Below are 17,622 nucleotides of genomic sequence, written 5' to 3'. Positions count from 1 at the left end.
TTTGAGCGAGGACAGGGAATTTGGGAGGTCAAAGCTGCTGTGTGCCTGGGCGAGGGCCCCGGACACAAGGCAGAGCTCGGGGCAGGAACAGGCCCTGCACGGACGGGAGGCAGGGGCCGAGGAGGAGGGTTGTGAAACGCTGTTTCTGAAGGGGCACGGACCGGCGCGCCCCCCCCCCGCCACCGATCCCGATCCCCGCCAGCGGGCTCCGCGCCAGCCCGCACAGGACGCTGCGGACCCGCCCCAGGCGAGGGGAGGCCGTGACGACGCGCTCAGCGCCAAGCGGGAATTTCCGGCTCCCGCCGGCCCCGCCCCGATGTTGGCCGCGGCTCCCAGGGGAGACCGACGCGGGGGCGGGGTGCGCGAGGGCAGCCGCCGGGCAGGTCTTGGCGCGACCAATCCGACGCGGACCCGGGGAACAGGTGTGGGCGGGGCATGATGGGTGGCCCCACCCCTTCGCCGTCTCGGCTCCGCCAATCAGCGACCGCGGCTGCACCCTACGCCCTCCCCCCTCGTGTGACTCAGTGTTTGGGGTGGGAGCGGGGCGCGCGCTGGGAGCATGGGCTGAGTGAGGGAGGGGCCACCTGAGAGGGCAGAGCCGCTCGGGCCGGCGCCAGCTGCGACACTGGCTCGCCGTCCACGGCCGGGCCATGGGGGCCGCGGAGTGAGGGGCCGGGAGCGCGGCGAGGCGGCGGCGGCAGCAGCGGCGGCGGCGGCCATGTCGCAGGCGCTGGTCCCCCCGGAGACTCGGAAGTTCACCCGGGCGCTCAGCAAGCCGGGCACGGCGGCCGAGCTGCGGCAGAGCGTCTCCGAGGCGGTGCGGGGCTCCGTGTTCGTGGTAAGAGCCCGGCCGGTCGGGCGGCTGCGGGGTGCGTGGCCTGCGGGGACAGCGCCCGTCTCTCCCCGCACAGGGGACTGGGGCGCATCCCCGCAGGGTGAGCGGGAGCTGAGCGCATCCCCCGCCACCCGGGAGCCCCCTCCGCCGGGTACCGGGGCCTGATGCTGCCGCCGAGCTCCCGCATCAACAGGGCTCCGACGCCCGCGGCGGGAGGGAGCCGCCGGGCTGGCGCGGCGCGGGGCTTGCCCTTGGCTCGCGGCGGGGCGCGCGCCTCCTGCTGGGCTGCGGCTCTGGCCCGGGCTGAGGTGCCGGTGTGGCGGAGAGCCAGCCAGGGAGGCTCCCTGCGTGGGCGGGGGCCGCGGGCGCGGCGGGGCTCTCCGCCGGCACAGCGCTGGGAGTCGCCGCCGCCGCGCTCCTCGGTGCGGCTGCAAACTTCCATCCAGTCACCGCGCGTGTGCGCAGCGCGGCGCGTGGCGTGGAAGTCTGTGGGTGTGTCTGAAGAAGAGGTACAAAAGGAGGTGCGGTGGCACTTTGCCGTGCCCTTCTCACCACGGTAACGCGTATGCTGGGTCGTTCCTCTTCATCTCTTTTCTGAAATCGTCCTAACCCCGGAATTAAACCCAGACGTATTCTGTAATCAAACAGGGTCTTGTGAGGATTCAGTAACTACTCTGTGGACTCTGACTGGAAGGGAGCAAAGCTAGGCTGTGTTTCTGTCACGGAACCTTCACTAAGTCCTGGTCTGCGCTACAGGTTTATGTCACTATAACTACATCGATCAGGGATGTGGAAAATCCACACCCCTGAGTAGTGCAGTTACACCAGTTTGAGCCCCAGTGTAGATAGTGCTCTGTTAATGGGAGCGCTTCCCGTGTCCACATAACTACTGCCTCTGGGGGAGATGGATTACCTATGTGATGGGAGAAGCTCTCCCGGCTTCTTCACTGAACACTACAGTGGCATTGCTGCACCGGTGTAGCTGTACCACCACAGTGCTGTAAGTGTAGACATACCCTAAGGCAGAGGGGGGCAAACTATGGCCCTCGGGACTCTGGCCCCTGAGCTCCTGCCAGGGAGTGGGGTCAGGACAGGCTTGCAGAGGAGCCAGTCCAACTCCCCAGCAGCATGGTGAGCAGGGCGGAGGCTAGGCCTTCGCAGTCACAGTTCCCCCAGTACCTGGGCAGCATGGCCGCAGCTCCAGGCAGGCGGCATGGCTATAGTGCGGCCAGACCTGGTTTTCCAGGGTGGCGTGGTCAAGGGGAGTTCTGGGGCGGGTCAAGGGGCCTGGGCCCTGCTGCCAGGGTCAGGGGCAGAGCAAACGAGGGCCCCCCTCCATCTCCAGCATGTTGGCCCCTGTCCCCAGCAACCAAGCCCAGATAGGGAGCGAGCCCTGCCCGACTGCCAGGAGGAGCAGCCAAACGAGCAGGGGAAACGCACAGGGAAAGGACTGAGCCCCCCTTTCCCCAACCCCACAGGTAATGTGGGGCGGGGAGAGCAGGGAGGTTGGGTATTGGGTGGGGGGGGGCGCAGGGGGGCAGTCAGGGGGTGGGGAACAGGGGAGATTGGATGGGGCAGGGGTCCCGGGGCTGGGGAGCAGGGGGGATTGGATAGGGGATGGGCGTCCGGGCGGGATGGTCAGGGGGAAGAGAGCAGGGGTGTTTGGATAGGATGCAGGATGCTCGGGTGGGAGCAGGGGGCGTTGGATGGGGGTGGGAGTTCCGGGGGGGTTGGAATGAGGGTGGGGGCCAGGCCACTCCTTGCTGTTTGGGGAGGCATAGCCTTTCCCAGCTTTCCCTACCTTGCCTGCCATACAATTTCTGTAGCCGATGTGGCCCTAGGGCCAAAAAGTTTGCCCACCTCTGCCCTAAGGCCATGTTTACAATGGCACTTTTGTCGTTAAAACTTTTTGTTGTTCAGGGGTGTGAAAAAACACCGCCTTTAACGACAAAGGTTTTAATGATGAAAAGCACCGGTGTAGACAGTACTCCCGGTGACAAAGATGTGGCCCCACGGCAATAAAGAGCAGTTACACATCACATCTTGAAATGGTGCAGCTACACAGCCATGCCGTTGTAAGATGCGCGGTGTAGACATAGCCTTAGTCACTTAATCTCTCTTTCTCCTTTTCTCCAGCTTTAAAATGGGGACAGTAATGCTTACCTATCATTGTAAAGTGTTCCTGTATCTACAGTTGAAAAAGCATCATAATACCCATCTACTCATTGTACAAATTAACTCCTATTTTTTGTAACTACCAGGGTAACAAACTGTTGAACCCCCTTAATCGTTGGTCAGCAGTTCCGCCTTTGAGTAGTTCCACTGACTCCAATGGGACTACTTGGAGTAATAAGATATAAGGTAACGCGTTAAAAATATCTTTTTCTAGTAAACACGAGGGCAGTAAGGACTGAATAGTGCAGAGATAGTCGTTCCTACAATCCCAACATTGCTGATGGTGCTGAAAGGATCAGCAGAAAAATAGTTGTTCTTAAGACAAAATTCAACATCATAAGAACGGCCTTACAGGTCAGACCAAAGATCCATCTAGCCCAGTATCCTGTCTGCCAACAGTGGCCAGCCAGGTGCCCCAGAGGGAATGAACAGAACAGGTAATCATTGAGTGATCCACCCCCTATCTCCCAGCTTCTGACACTGGCCCTGCCCATCAATAGCCATTGATGGACCTATCCTCCATGAATTTATCTAGTTCTTTTTTGAACCCTGTTATAGTTTTGGCTTTCACAACATCTTCTGGCAAAGAGTTGCACAGGTTGACTGTGCATTGTGTGAAAAAATACTTTTTTGTTTTTAAACCTGTTGCCTATTAATTTCATTTGGTGACCACTACTTCCTCTGTTATGAGAAGGAGTAAATAACACTTCCTTATTTACTTATGCCACATCAGTCATAATTTTATAGACCTCTATCATATCTCCCTTAATCATCTCTTTTCCAACTTGAAAAGTCCCAGTCTTATTAATCTCTCCTCATATGGAAGCCATTCCATACCCCTAATAACTTTTGTTGCCCTTTTTTGAACCTTTTCCAATTGCAATATATCTTTTTTTGAGATGGGGTGTCCACATTTGCACGCAGTATTCAAGATGTTGGCATATGTAGAGATGGATTTATATAGAGGTGATATGATATTGTCTGTCGTCTTATCTTTGCCTTTCTTAATGATTCCGAACGTTCTGTTAGCTTTTTTGATGGCCACTGCACTTTAAGTGGATGTTTTCAGAGAACTAGCCACAGTGACTCCAAGATCTTTCTTTAGTGGTAACAGCTAATTTAGATCCCATCATTTTATATGTATATTTGGGATTGTATTTTCCAATGTGTATTACTTTGTATTTATCAACATTGAATTTCATCTGCTGTTTTGTTGCCTAGTCACCCAGTTTATGAGATCCCTTTGTAACTCTTCGCGGTCTTCTTGGGACTTAACTATCCTTGGCAAATTTTGCCACCCAACTGTTTACCCCTTTTTCCAGATCATTTATGAATATGTTGAATAGTACTGGTCCCAGTACAGACCTTTGGGGGACACCACTATTTACCTCTCCATTCTGAAAACTGACCATTTATTCCTATCCTTTGTTTCCTATCTTTTAACCAGTTACTGATCCATCCCTCTTATCCCATGGCAGCTTACTTTGTTTTAGTGCCCTTGGTGAGGGACCTTGTCAACGGCTTTCTGAAAATCTAAGTACACTGTGTTCATAGGTTCCCCCTTGTCCACATGCTTGTTGACCCCCTCAAAGAATTCTAGTAGATTGGTGAGGCATGATTTCCCTTGACAAAAGCCATGATGACACTTTCATAACAAATCATGTTCATCTGTGTCTGATAATTCTGTTCTTTACTATAATTTCAACAAGTCTGGCTGGCACTGAAGTTAGGCTTACCAGCCTATAATTGCCTGGATCGCCGCTGGAGCCTTTTTAAAAAATTGGTATCACATTAGCTATCCTCCAGTCATGTGGTACGGAAGCTGATTTATATGATAGATTACATACCACAGTTAGTCATAATTGTTGGTGTTGAAATGAATGGAAGAAGTTAATCTGTCTCGGACCTACTTTTTCAGAAAGTTTAAATATGTGAGAAGATAGCACTACGTTAGTACAGGTTCTGAAGACTTGTTTGCAACCAGAAGGACTAAAACTTTTAAAAAGAGCTTGTATTCTGCAGTAACTTTTAGGGTCAGCAAATATATGATGTCATACCAGCTCAGTCTGACTGTAGCCAGTGCTTTTTGCATATTGCTATACTGATGGTATAACGAGGAATTTTTTTGATGGTGAGTTGGTGTAATAGTTTTTGAATGAAAAGAAAACAAACTTTACCATACATAGTATGTTTGTGGCTTTTCCCCACCCGGTTAATTTATAGAATAAATTTCCTCTTCCACTCTTGTTTTGATTCTTCTGTTAAATCACTCCTTTCTCTTTATTCTTTTCTTCCTCTTTACCATTGTGAAGGCCATCCTGCTAATCCTTCACTGTGATTAATTGGAGCATCTGATTCTTCTATTCTTGTACCCAGGCTGTTGAACAATTCTGGGGAAAGGCCTGTGATCATGGGACTTTCCTGCATTTACAAATTAGTTCTTTTTCTCCTTTTGTTCTGCCATGTGCCTTGTCAAGCAGCATTATTTTTTCATTCATTGAATTCCACATCCACCTTCAACTTTTGAAGAGAGGAGATTGGTGGATATTGTGCTCTCTGTTCATGCGTTTTTTCGGAGACTGACTGTATCTACAATAATCCATCTTTCTGTCACCAATTTTTCTTGCCTGCTATCCTTTAATCCCTCTACCTCTCATTTGACCACCTTCTGCCTGACTCCTCCATCCCAGTTTTTGTCCTTCCAACTCTGCCACCTGGCTTTCCAGCTACTCTCCATCTGCTTTCTTCTCTTTACATTCAGGCTCATCGAGTTAATGGTCTGAAACTTTTGTCCCAAGATCCTCTCCTGCAATTCCATATTGTATCCACTCCAATCTGGATTCTGCCCTCTCCTCCCCACTGAAACTTTCTAGCATATTTAGAAAGCTTTAAGTTTCATGCTGCCTATCTGCTGAAGGAAGTATATAATTGGCCTAATCTGTATAATGTGAAATAGCATACAGCCCTTTAGGCATCAAAATCTTATTATCCCTTGGAGAATCTGCATGTGAACCTTAAAAAGGGAGTGAATTTGGAATTTCCTGGAAGAAGCCATGGAAGAATGAGTCCTGATTTTTTAGAAGCTGGTGCATCCTTAATGAGTGGGTAAAACTTTTCACTTTGCATACAGGGTGTCATAAATAAACATTTGCAAGCACAGCAGTGTTGAAAAGTAATATGCATAACTGTATATTGTCAGGCAGTGTTTAGATTTTCTCTAGAATGTTTTGTTGTATACTTGCTTGATTAAAGATTATAGTTTGATGTGTTAGGGGAGGGGAGGCACTGTGTGCTGAGCTGAGCAGCCTGCTAAGCTAGGCTGAGAGCTCACTAATGAGACTCTAACCTGCTATGCTTTGATCCCTAATCCTTTAGGATCCCTTGATAAGGAGATGGGGCTAATTTAGGGATGCTGAGGCTTTAAAAAGCCAGCTCCTAGGCGATCAGAGGAGTTTTGCAAGGGAGTTTAGAGAGGGAATGTGAGAAGCGGATACGTCTAACATACTCTAAACTTAGGCCAATAACCCCATTCTCCTTTCACGCCCCCCCCCCCCCCAAAAAAAAAACAAAAACAAAAGAACAAAACCCACCACCTTTACAAGAGTAAAAATAATGCAAGTAGAAGTCCAGCAGCAGTGTGGCAGGAGGAGGGGTTTAGGTTTAGGGAACTGGGGAACCTTTTGGGAAAAGAGGAGCCTGTACAGGAAGGATGGGCTCCACCTAAATCAAAACTGAACCAGAGTGCAGGTATGTACAGTTAAAAAGGTTATAGAGGATTTTTTAAACTAAGGACTGGGGAAAGGCTGACAGATGTTGAGGAACACATGGTTTGGGCGAAGACATTCCTTAGGGATGAATTTATTAATGGGGAACTCTATCAGAAAAAAGTTGGTAAAGTACTTGTAGGAACTGGTGAGGTATAGTGAAACATAAGAGTCCTATTTAAATATAATACTTGAAGGCAAGCAACTGAATATTGACAAAATGTACAAGTACTTTTATACAGATGCTAAAGTCTAGATACTAAAAGTGTGAACTAAAGTGCCTGGCATTAGACGAGGATATTGATATAATAGGCATCACAGAAGCTTGAGTAGAGTGAGGATAATCAATGGAATGTGGTAATACCAGGATATGAAATGTGTACGAATGATTGAGTAGGTTGCACTGGTGGGGGAGTGTTTCTATATGTTAAGAAAAGCATAGAGTGAAATAAAGGAAAAAATCTCAAACAAATCAAACTATACCATAGAGTATGGATAGAAATAGCAGCAGGAATACTGACAACCTGACCAGGATGGTGACAGTGATTGTGAAATGCTCAGGGAGATTAGAGAGGCTACAAACATAGAAAAATGCAGTAGTAATGGATGATTTCAACTATCCTCCTATTGACTGGGTATAGTCACCTCAGGCGGTGATTGAAGAAAATTTTTTTTTTTTTTAGACATGTTAAATGACTGCTTCTTGGAGTATCTTGTCCTGGATTCCACAAGGGGAGAGGCAATTCTTGATTTAATCCTAAATGGAACACAGGATCTGGTCCAAGAGGTGAGCATAGTTGAACTGCTCAGTAATAAAGACTATAATGTAATTACATTAACATTCTTATAGGGGGGAAAAATGCCAAAGAAACCCACCACAGTAACATTTAACTTCAAAAAGGGGTACTACACAAAAATGAGGAAGCTAATTAAATAGAAATTAAAAGGAACAGTTACAAGGGTGAAATGCCTGTAAACTGCATGGAGATTATTTAAAAGCACCATAATAGAGGCTCAACTAAATGTATACCCTAAATTAGAAAAAAACCCAACACAACAGTAAGAGGACCAAAAAATGCCACCATGGCTAAACAGCGGAGTAAAAGAAGCAGTTAGAGGCAGAAAGGCATCCTTTAAAAACTGACATCCTAGAGAGGAAAACAGAAAGGAGCACAAACTCTGGCAACTCAAGTGTATAAGTATAATAAGGCAGGCCAAGAAAGAATTTGAAGAACTAGCAAAGGACACAAACTAACAGCAAATATTTTTTTAAGTACCTCAGAAGCAGGAAGCTTGCCAGTAGGCAGTGAGGTGACTTGGTGATCAAAGTGCTGAAGGAGCTCTTAAGGATGACATGGCTTTTGCAGAGAAACTAAATGAATTTGTTGCATCGGTCTTCACTGCAGAGGATATGGGCAAGGCCCCCTTCCCATCCCCCACCTGAGGCATTCTTTTTACATGAGAAATCGGAGTTAATTATTCCAGATTAAGATGTCAGTAGAGGAGGTTTTGGAACAAATTGATAAATTGAATAGGTGGTGGGTCGAATAGAAGCGGACCATGGCCAGGGGCTGCCGGCTGTGGTACAGTGGCTGCTCTGGCCAGGGCTGTGGTGCCAGCTGCTTGGGTGGCCCTGGGGTCAACCACACTGTTCCCTGCAGAAGTCACAGAGGTGGCGGAAAGTCACGGAATCTGTGACTTCCGTGATAGACATGGAGCTCTATTGATAAATGATCTGGAAAAGGGGGTGAACAGTGAGGTGGTGAAGTTTGCAGACATTACAAAGTTACTCAAGATAATTTTAAATCCAGAGCTGACTGCAGTGAGTTAGTAATGGATCTCACAAAGCTGGGTAACTGGGTAACAAAATGGTAGATGAAACTCAGTGTTGCCAAGTGGTTAGGAATGCATATTGTAAAAAATAATCCTAACTATATATACAAAATAATGGGTTTTAAATTAGTTCTAACCACTCAAAAAAATGATGTGGAGTCGTTATAGATAGTTTTCAGAAAACATCTATTCAATATACAGTGGCAGTCATCAATGTTAGGAACCAATAGGAAAGGGATAGATAATAAAATAGAAAATATCATAACGCAACTATATAAATCCATGGTACTCCCACACCTTTAATACTGCATGCAGTTCTGGTTGCTCCATCTCAAAAAACATAGAATTAGAAAAGGTGTAGAGAAGGGCAATAAAAATGATTAAGATTATGGAATAGCTTCTGTCTGAGGAGATCTTAAGACTGGGACTGTCCAGCTTAGAAAAAAGATGACTAAGGTTGGATATGATAGAGGTCTATTAAATTGTGAATCTTATGAAGAAGGTGAATAAGGAAGTATTATTTATTTCTTCACATAAAGCAAGAACTGGAATTCACCCACTGAAATTAATAGGCAGTAGTTTTAAAAGTAACATAAGGAAATACTTCACAGAAGGCACAATCAACCTGTGGAACTCCTTGCCAGAGCATGCTGTGAAGACGAAAAGTATAACCTGGTTCAAAAAACTAGATAAGTTCGTGGAGGATAGGTCCATCAGTGGCTATTAGCCAAGACGAACAGGGACACAAACTCATGTTCTGGGTGTCCCTGAATCTCTGTCTGCCAGAACCTGGGACTGGACAACAAGGGAAGGACTGCTCAAAATTACCCTGTACTGTTCATTCCCTCTGAAGCATCTGGCCACTGTCAGAGACAGGATACTGGGCTGTATGGACCATTGGTCTGACCCAGTATGGTTGTTTCTTATATACTGCATAGTAATTTAGTGATGGCTTTATGATCTAGGGCCTAGGTGCTTTTGTGGCTAGCTGGACCTAATTCTAGAGGAAGCCTTCTACTTTCTGCAGTATTCTAGTGTATCAGTTTGGAAATTCTGCTGCAGCTGGAGGTAAATTCAAAAGTATAGTTTATCAAATTAAATATAAAAATAGTGATATTATTTTGATATTAATTTAACTTTTACTCTGTCCTTCTGTTTTCAGCATGCTTCATCCCTGTATTAGCATAATGTTCATAATAGATTTCAAAGGTTTTCCACTAAAATGGGGATCTTAAATTCTTCAGAAATTGCTTTTACATGTTTGATTAGGAGGTAAAACTTCCATCTGCCCCTTGCAATTAAGGTTTTTCAAGCTTTCGCCCTTACCTTTCAAATGCACTGTAAAATTAATTGGTCACAAGTGTGGTGGATTAATGAAACATCCTTTACGTTCTGATGATAAAATGTTCTGTGCTGTATTAGGGGACTTAATTGTATGTAAATGGAATATATTTGCTCATTCTGAGAATGTGATCAATGTTTAAAACAACATGAAGTTGAGAGTCCGGGGTTGAGTGTGGAAGAAGACATCTCACATGGAATTGCTATATTTTTCACTATAGTACGCTTATAGCCTCAGTAAGTTTCAGATACTTGGTCAATAAAACAGCCCTTTTCTAGTTTGTGCTCATTTAACTCAGTTTCCAACTTAACTTTTTGCAGATGGATGTCACTGGTTGACCTTTCGTAAGCTAAATAAATGAGACCTCTTTTATATTTTCTTAATTTAGTTTTAAACTCAACTTTTTATAATGGTCACAATACAAAAATTCTTTTGATTGTCTAAACTGAGTTACTTAATACTTTATTATAGTAGCGAAGAACCAAATGACAGGCTGTGTCTACACTACAGAGCTTGGTTGACATAAGTTACGATACCATACATCCACCGACTTCTGTATCTCTTGTGTGCGTGCATACTTGGCTACTTGTGTTGGTGTTGCACGTACACGCTGCTAGTGGTTACATTGATGGAAAACGTGGAGTGCCATGGGTAGGTATGCTGGTGTGCCCTGTACCGTTGTCCGGTGTAGTGCCATGTGGGACATTTTGCAGTAATTTGCCCAGGGGTTTTTGGTTCTGGTTCCCACAATGTCCGTCTCCATCCATAATGCTTGTTCCATCCAATTATTTGCGCACCATTTTTTAAAACTGACAATCCCATATGCCACTTCACAGCCTCTGCCATCTCTCAGGCAGAAGTATGGACCCTACGGAGCTCTGTGCAATTCTCATGACTGTTGCTAATATAATATAATATGCAGTTCTCTTGTATTTGCAGAACTTCATTGAGTACTACTATAATTGGGTATGTGAGGAAGCGGAGTTTGTCAATCACCATGACAGGTTGCTGATGGGTAGCACATAAATACATCTGGCTGCTGCTGTCATTCAGGTGGTAGCTCCCCATTATTAGTTGCTGCTTTTGGGCTGAGAAACAAGCACTGATTGGTGGGATTGCATTGTAATGTAGGTTTGGGATGACAAGCTGTGGTTGCAGAACTTTTGGATGTGAAAAGGCCCCTGTGATAGGCTGTGCCCATTAGGAAGCCACCTGATGTGCTGAGATACCACTGAGTATACCTGTTCTGCCAGCATGGGCCCTCTTTAACTGGCCTTGCTGGGTTAGGCTCACAAGCCTCTTCCAGCCAAGCGCACAGACAGGGCCACACCCAGCTGCAGCTCAGATCTGGGAAGACTCGGCTTAAGGGACTTGTTCCAACACTCTGGTGCTTACTCCTTTTAAGGGGTACAAACCCAAAGGTTTTATGAAATTCATCTCCTCCCTCAATGTGGAGGGAAGTATGCACAACTTCTCGCCCCTTACTTAGAAATTACAGACACTAGGTTATATTATAAACCAAATTTTATTAACTACAAAAGGCAAATTAAGTGGTAAAAGGAGTAGCAAACAGAACAAAGCAGATTACTAAGCAAACGAAACCAAACATGCAAACTAAGCTAGTTTCACTAAAGAAATTGGTTACGAATAGTTTTTCTCGCCCTAGATATTGTTGCAGGCAGATTACAGAAAGTCTTGAAAGGCAGCTGCACTGGTCTTCCTCTTGAGACCTCAGGTATTATTACTCACAAGCTAGACGCTTTTCCAGCTTGGCCTCAATCCTTCTCTCCACCTCCCCCACCCCCCATTCAGTTCTTGCTTCCAGGTGTTTTTCAGTGTCTCTTTGGGTGGGCAGGCAGAGGAGAACTGTGATGATGATACTCCCCTGCCTTGTATAGCTCTTGTGTAAGGCAGGAACCCTTTGTCTTCCAGAGGAAAACCACTGGCATTCCAAAAGGGGGAGGAGGAAGGGTATGCAGTACCAGGTGACTAGGATCCACTCCTCTGCATGGCTGTGGCAGTCATTGCTCATAAGCTGTCTCCGGCATCCACAGGAAGACTAAGCTCTTTCACAGTCCATTGTCTCTGCTATTGGCCCATTAGCCTTGTCTGGCTTTTCCATTGTTGTACCTGAAGTGCTGGTTGGGGTGACACGCAAAGTAACACATTTGAAATACAGATACATAGCTAATATTCCTAACTTCAGATACAAAAATGATACAGGCATACAAACTGGATAATTACATTCAGTAAATCATGACTTTTCCAATGATATCGTACATGAGCCATCTTGCATAAAGTACATCTCAGTTATGTCATATTCCATATGAAAATATGCTTCTGATAAGACTATGTAATGTCACAGCCACATTCCCAGATCTGCGTGCCAAACTTGCTGCAGCATAGGGATACAAGAATGAGAGCTGCATTGACTGTGGAGAAGTGTGGTGATAACGCTCTGGAAGCTTGCAATGCTGGATTGCTGTTGGTCAGTGGGCAATCAGTTTGGAGTTGGGAAGTCCATGGTGGGGGTCATTGTCATCCAAGTAAGCAAGGCTGTTGTGTGTATCCTGCTGCACAGGACTGACTCTTTTGGCAATGTGCAGGAAGTAGTGGATAGTTGTGCAGCAAGGAGTTTCCAAACTGCGGTGGGGCAATAGAAAGTGCCAGAACAGGGTATGCTATCCCAACTTCCCAGTAAGTATGTGAACAGAAGGTGATACTTTTCCATGGTTATGTAAATGCTAATGGATCCACCGGGAACACTTCATTGTTATGGGTGGATTACTGACTCCCATTTTGAATTCTGTAATGTGACAGCTATGCTTGATGTAAACTAATAAATGAACGCTTGAGTTTCCAAAAGTAGAACTTTATTGTGTACAGGAAACAAAGTTCAAGAGCAAATATTGAAGCTAAAAGCATTTTAGCTGCATTGTGATAGGGCAGCCCATACTTAAAAAAACCCATGTAAGCAAGAAACATTTCTTTTTATGTATTTAAGAACATATTACAGTCCTTCAGTCATGTTACAAAACATGTAGTGCATTCTGGCTGATCTTGTGGTTTTCACATGTCTGTGGTTCTCCTTGTTTTCCCTGGGTGTTGAGTGGTAGAGGTGAGGGTTGGAAACCATACTGCTACTTCTTGTGGGGCCACAGGTAGCAGTGACCATGGAATTTTCCCTGGATTGGAAAGGCTGTTGTGACTGGGGTTTTTAGGTATGTAGGTCAGTGCTTTGCAGCATCTGAGTTTGTGGCATGAACAAACCCAAGATGATCTGGTGCACTTCCTGCTGCACTCATCCCTGTGCCTCTCCTGAAGCAGCTACTGTCTCCAATTGTGGTCCTTCTCCATGGTCATAGACACCTGGTCTTCCAAGCCTGTGTTCATGGCCAGTACCTGAAGAGGATTGGAAGATTTTTCAGAACATGTTCATAGTCTACTTATTTCTCCACCTGATCAGAGTCAGATGTTTGGCAGATGTAGAGGGGCACCTCAAGGCTGTCATACTAAAGGCTGCTGATTAAAACAGAGATACGCCATTAGATTTACAGTCACAACAGAAAAGGAAAGATAAGACTCAAAACTCCCTTATTATTCCTGTAATATCTGTAAAGTGCTAATTGTTGTCAATTAAGCTTTGGAGCACCTCATTATAGCACTCCGCAGAGCTCAAACCATGGGGACTATGGTCTGGCAGGGGTGGTGGTGGTCTGTGGCATGTAAAGTTTAGATGTTGGGCGGCCTTGGGTATGAGCATAGGCAAGTGTGGTGAATATTGCCAATATTTTTGCAGTAAGTGGTTATCTGGCTGATATCTCACTCCTGATGGTGTCAGGCAGAGAGAACCCAGCTGGTACTCTGTCTTGAAGCTGCCTGGATGCTGCTAGTCTGTTTATGGAAATGGTACCAGCAGAGCTCATTGCAGAATGGGATGGGAAAGTCTCCTATTGTGCGGGGAGGGGGAGAAAACAAGGCTACCGTCGCTAGAAATGTTCAGGAGAGGATTGCGAAGTATCTTAATGAAAATTTCATCAAGATCTCTCCAGAGGGTAAAAGGGACATTGCTATTAAGACAAAGTACACTGCATGGGCCCCGTGCCTAGCCAAACAAGCCAACAGGAACGGAGAACTAGATGCCACCTCTACCTCTGAGCATAAGACACTGTATAATTTGGATTGCTATACTAATTTCGTTGCTTACTTGTAAAGTATTAAAATAAATTCAATCAAAAATCAATGCATTTGTTCTCTAAATGCACAGATTGCATGGGAACCGCTATTAAATGGGAAAGAAGGGCAGGGGAAGGAAGGGGAGATGAGGTTTTGGGCAACAAAAAGTTTGGGAAAGTCTGAGTAAAGCATATATTTATTCAATCAGTGTTCTAAATTTTAATGGTATCTCTGGCTGGCTAGACCTCCAGAATCTCTCTCTCCTCCCCCCCCCCCCCCCCCCCCCTCCGGACTCACTGACTTGTGAGCTATTTAAGCGGGCCAGAACTTTCTGTAACTGTGGGTCTACTAAAGAGTCCTGGAGAACTGGCCTTAGCAGGCTTGCAGGTGGGTTAAGTGCCTGCCAGCAGTAGGGCTGCTGCAGTTCAGTTGGGCAGGCAAGTTTCTGCAAACTTTTCCCTCACAGCAGCTGTCTCACAGGAGCTTTGAGTGTTCCATTCCCCTCAAAGTTCCAGTCAGAAACAGGAAAGGAATGGGACTTGTGCAGGGGTCTGCCCACATGAGAGGAGCCACACGATCAGAGTCCTGGTGCAAAAGTCTGCATGCAGGTGCTAAGGAGGAGATAGCCCAACACATTAAGGTATTATTGGAGTTTGATTGAAAGGTATGTAATAGTTTCATAAATGAGGCACGGGTAGCTGAGCTTCTGCCTCCCTCCTTTAGGGCCTTTTAGAAGGACAGATGCAAGCCTTGTATTCTATTGAGCATAATCACTTCCTGGAACTAAAACACAATGGAGCTGTTACATGTATCCCTGAGATAATTGCCATAGAATGAAAATGCTGCTTCTGAGCTGCTGGGGGTGGGAGGCTTTTTTTTTCTTACAAGATTCTTAAGATGATATGGTCATTCTAACAGCCTTCCCCATCTAGCAATAGTTTTTTTAGGAAACATTAGTTTGAGTTGTCTCTTTCTGAAATGATACTGTTAATTTTTTCTTTTAAATTGGCTCAAATTTTTCTGATGGAGTACTCATTTAAACAGTGTATTCTGAAACTTGTAAAATTTGAGGGGTTTTCTAATCCTTGGTTAAAGTTTTAAAAGGGTCTCTTCAGTATGGAGTGTCTACACAGGGAAATATCAAACAGATTATAAAAAAAGAATCTATCAAATTAATTAAGGAAATTGAAAAACTTACGATTTCCTACCCCCCACTCTTTGCTGTAGTAATCTTATGTGTTTGTTATTGAAATGTGACTGGGTGCCTATACTTTTATTTTAAAAATCTGAAAAAAGAATGTGTTTTCTCTTCAACCAAACGTGGCTTTATGTAAGGCAATTTGAACTGAATTAGGGTAATTGATAGTTGAGCTGTGGGATTAAGTGCGCCCAGGTGCCTAGGAACATAGAAATGGCCATACTGGGTCAGACCAAAGATCCATCTAGCATCTTCAGATGCATGGAGTGAAAATTACAGATGCAGGCATAAATATACTGACACATGAAGAGAAGGGAGAACTAGAGAAATTACCTAGTGAACAACCACTATAAGGATGAAGCAAACACTGAAGGTACATGTTCTTATCTGGGAATTTCCTTGTATTTTTAATTAGTTCATACATGAACACAAAACAAATGACCCAATGAGAATTTTACTCTGATATTTCTAATGATTTGAAGGTATGTAGTATCAACTTTAAATCATTTTTTTTTAAAAGGAATTGACTTTAGGGCTAGATTAATCACAATGCTCTGGCTGCATTGTCCCTCTCTAGAGCAATGCAAAGTAACCAGAGTGTATTGCTTGTCCGCCAGATTTTAAAAATGGCTGGTAAAAAACATGAAGTGAGGTTGCAGTGCTACTGACAGCCATAGAGTTCTAAGACCTAGCAGTTTTGTCAGAACTTTTTTTATGTTTATGTGGCTGTTGTAGAGGCGAAGTGTGTCTCCTTCGTGATAGTATCTGCTCAGTCTTATCCAGTTAAATTGTTCTGACAGATGGAGAACTTGGTGAATATGGGAATATATACAAATACTATTAGCCTCTTCTCCATGTTCTTGGTTAACTTGTATTAGATTTGGATGGAAGTGGCTAATTCTGGGGGAAATTGTAGCCTTTGACTTCTTCATACGCTTATCTCTATGGAGAGGGAGTTTTGGAGGGAGGAGAGGATGGAAGGGGTTGAGGATTGTCATACTCTGATGAAGACCCAGATAAGTGGAATCTTGAGCTTCTTTCGGGGGGGGACAGGGTTGAGATCTAGGCTCATATTTCTACCCGAAGAAAGATAACTTTTAAGACAAATAGCCTAGAAAAATGGAACTAATTTGTTAAGGAAAATTGTTCTGAGAAGTTGCTATGCTACAGTAACGATTATGATAACTCTTTGGTAGAGACCAGCATCCTCTAGTAGAAACATGCTGTCCTGCCTTTGGATTATTCATTCTTGAAAGCATGTATAGACTAGTAGCTTGTTAATGGTTTTTAAAAAGTCATTTAGGTTGTTACAGAGCATTGCATAAATTTAGTGTGTATGTGTATAAATATATATTTACTGTATAAAACTTTCAGTGAGAAATAGAATAGACTTTCAGGATTTTAGAATAATTTAAATTCACATATTAAACACCAGTTGGACCAACCCATATGGTCAGTTGCACTGAAAGATTATTCCATACAGTATGCCCAGCTTGTCAGAGTCTTATTGGTGATACTCCATAGTGCTCTTGTCGACAAATATTTTTTAAAATGAATCAGAAGTGGGCAAGTTTTTTTTTAAAGTCAGGTGCATCTAATTGAATAGATCAGTGCTTAACTTGCGCATGTTCCAGTAAATTCTGTGTGTGTGCACATGTGCATATGACTATAACTCAAGGGTTCTCAACCTCTTTCTCTCTGAGGCACCCCTCGACATGCTATAAAAACTCCAGAGGCCTTGGGGCAGGGGCCTTGGCATAGGTGTAGTTTGACTGGGGGGGCAGGGGTCTGCAGGGCTCGAGCCACTTCCTGTCAGAGTCCAGGAGCGGAGTGCCACCTCCTGACTCACTTCAGCAAGCCACCCAGCCTGTCTAGATTTGGGGGTGGGGGGATGCAACCAAAAATTATAACTCAAAGGTGGGGGTAACTCAAAAAGTTTGAAAACCATTTAGGGTGCAGGGAGGCGGTAGGCAGGTAGGGGCTGTGTGCAGATGAGATAGCTGAAGGTGCAGGGAGTGGGTAGCTGGGGCTGTGTGCACATGGGGTGGCTGTGGGTGCGGGGAGGGGAGGGGGTAGCTCAGGGTAAAGGGAGGGGGCACTAGGTGCTGTGTGCCCAGGGGGTAGTTCAAGGTGCAGGGAAGGTGTAGTTCAGGGTGTAGGGAGAGGGGCATTAGGGGCTGTGTGCTGGGAGGACTCCTCTGAGTTCCCTGTTCCCGGAGGGGTCAGCCCCACCCAGCAGGCTCTTACCGGCTGAGTCTGCGGGAGCAAAGGGGAGCTGGGAGCTGAGGAGCAGCTTCAA

At 45.3% G+C, this 17,622-nt stretch overlaps 1 protein-coding gene across 4 annotated transcripts in view; it reads left to right on the top strand.

Annotated features, from left to right (window-relative positions):
- The first annotated feature begins 549 nt into the window (after nucleotides 1–549).
- Nucleotides 550–17,622, top strand: part of DOCK9 (dedicator of cytokinesis 9) — a 322,440-nt gene continuing 305,367 nt past the window's right edge. For 2 of the 4 annotated variants that reach the window (XM_037896327.2, XM_037896254.2), the window contains exon 1: nucleotides 550–838. In XM_037896327.2, coding sequence (XP_037752255.1) covers nucleotides 719–838 — 120 coding nt within the window. In that variant the 5' untranslated portion in view covers nucleotides 550–718. The remainder of the gene's footprint in view (nucleotides 839–17,622) is intronic. The other 2 variants (XM_037896349.2, XM_037896295.2) reach the window with 1 other exon arrangement.

Source organism: Chelonia mydas, chromosome 1 (assembly GCF_015237465.2).
Source record: "Chelonia mydas isolate rCheMyd1 chromosome 1, rCheMyd1.pri.v2, whole genome shotgun sequence".
NCBI lineage: Eukaryota > Metazoa > Chordata > Testudines > Cheloniidae > Chelonia > Chelonia mydas.
This window is presented reverse-complemented; position numbering and strand designations above follow the sequence as displayed.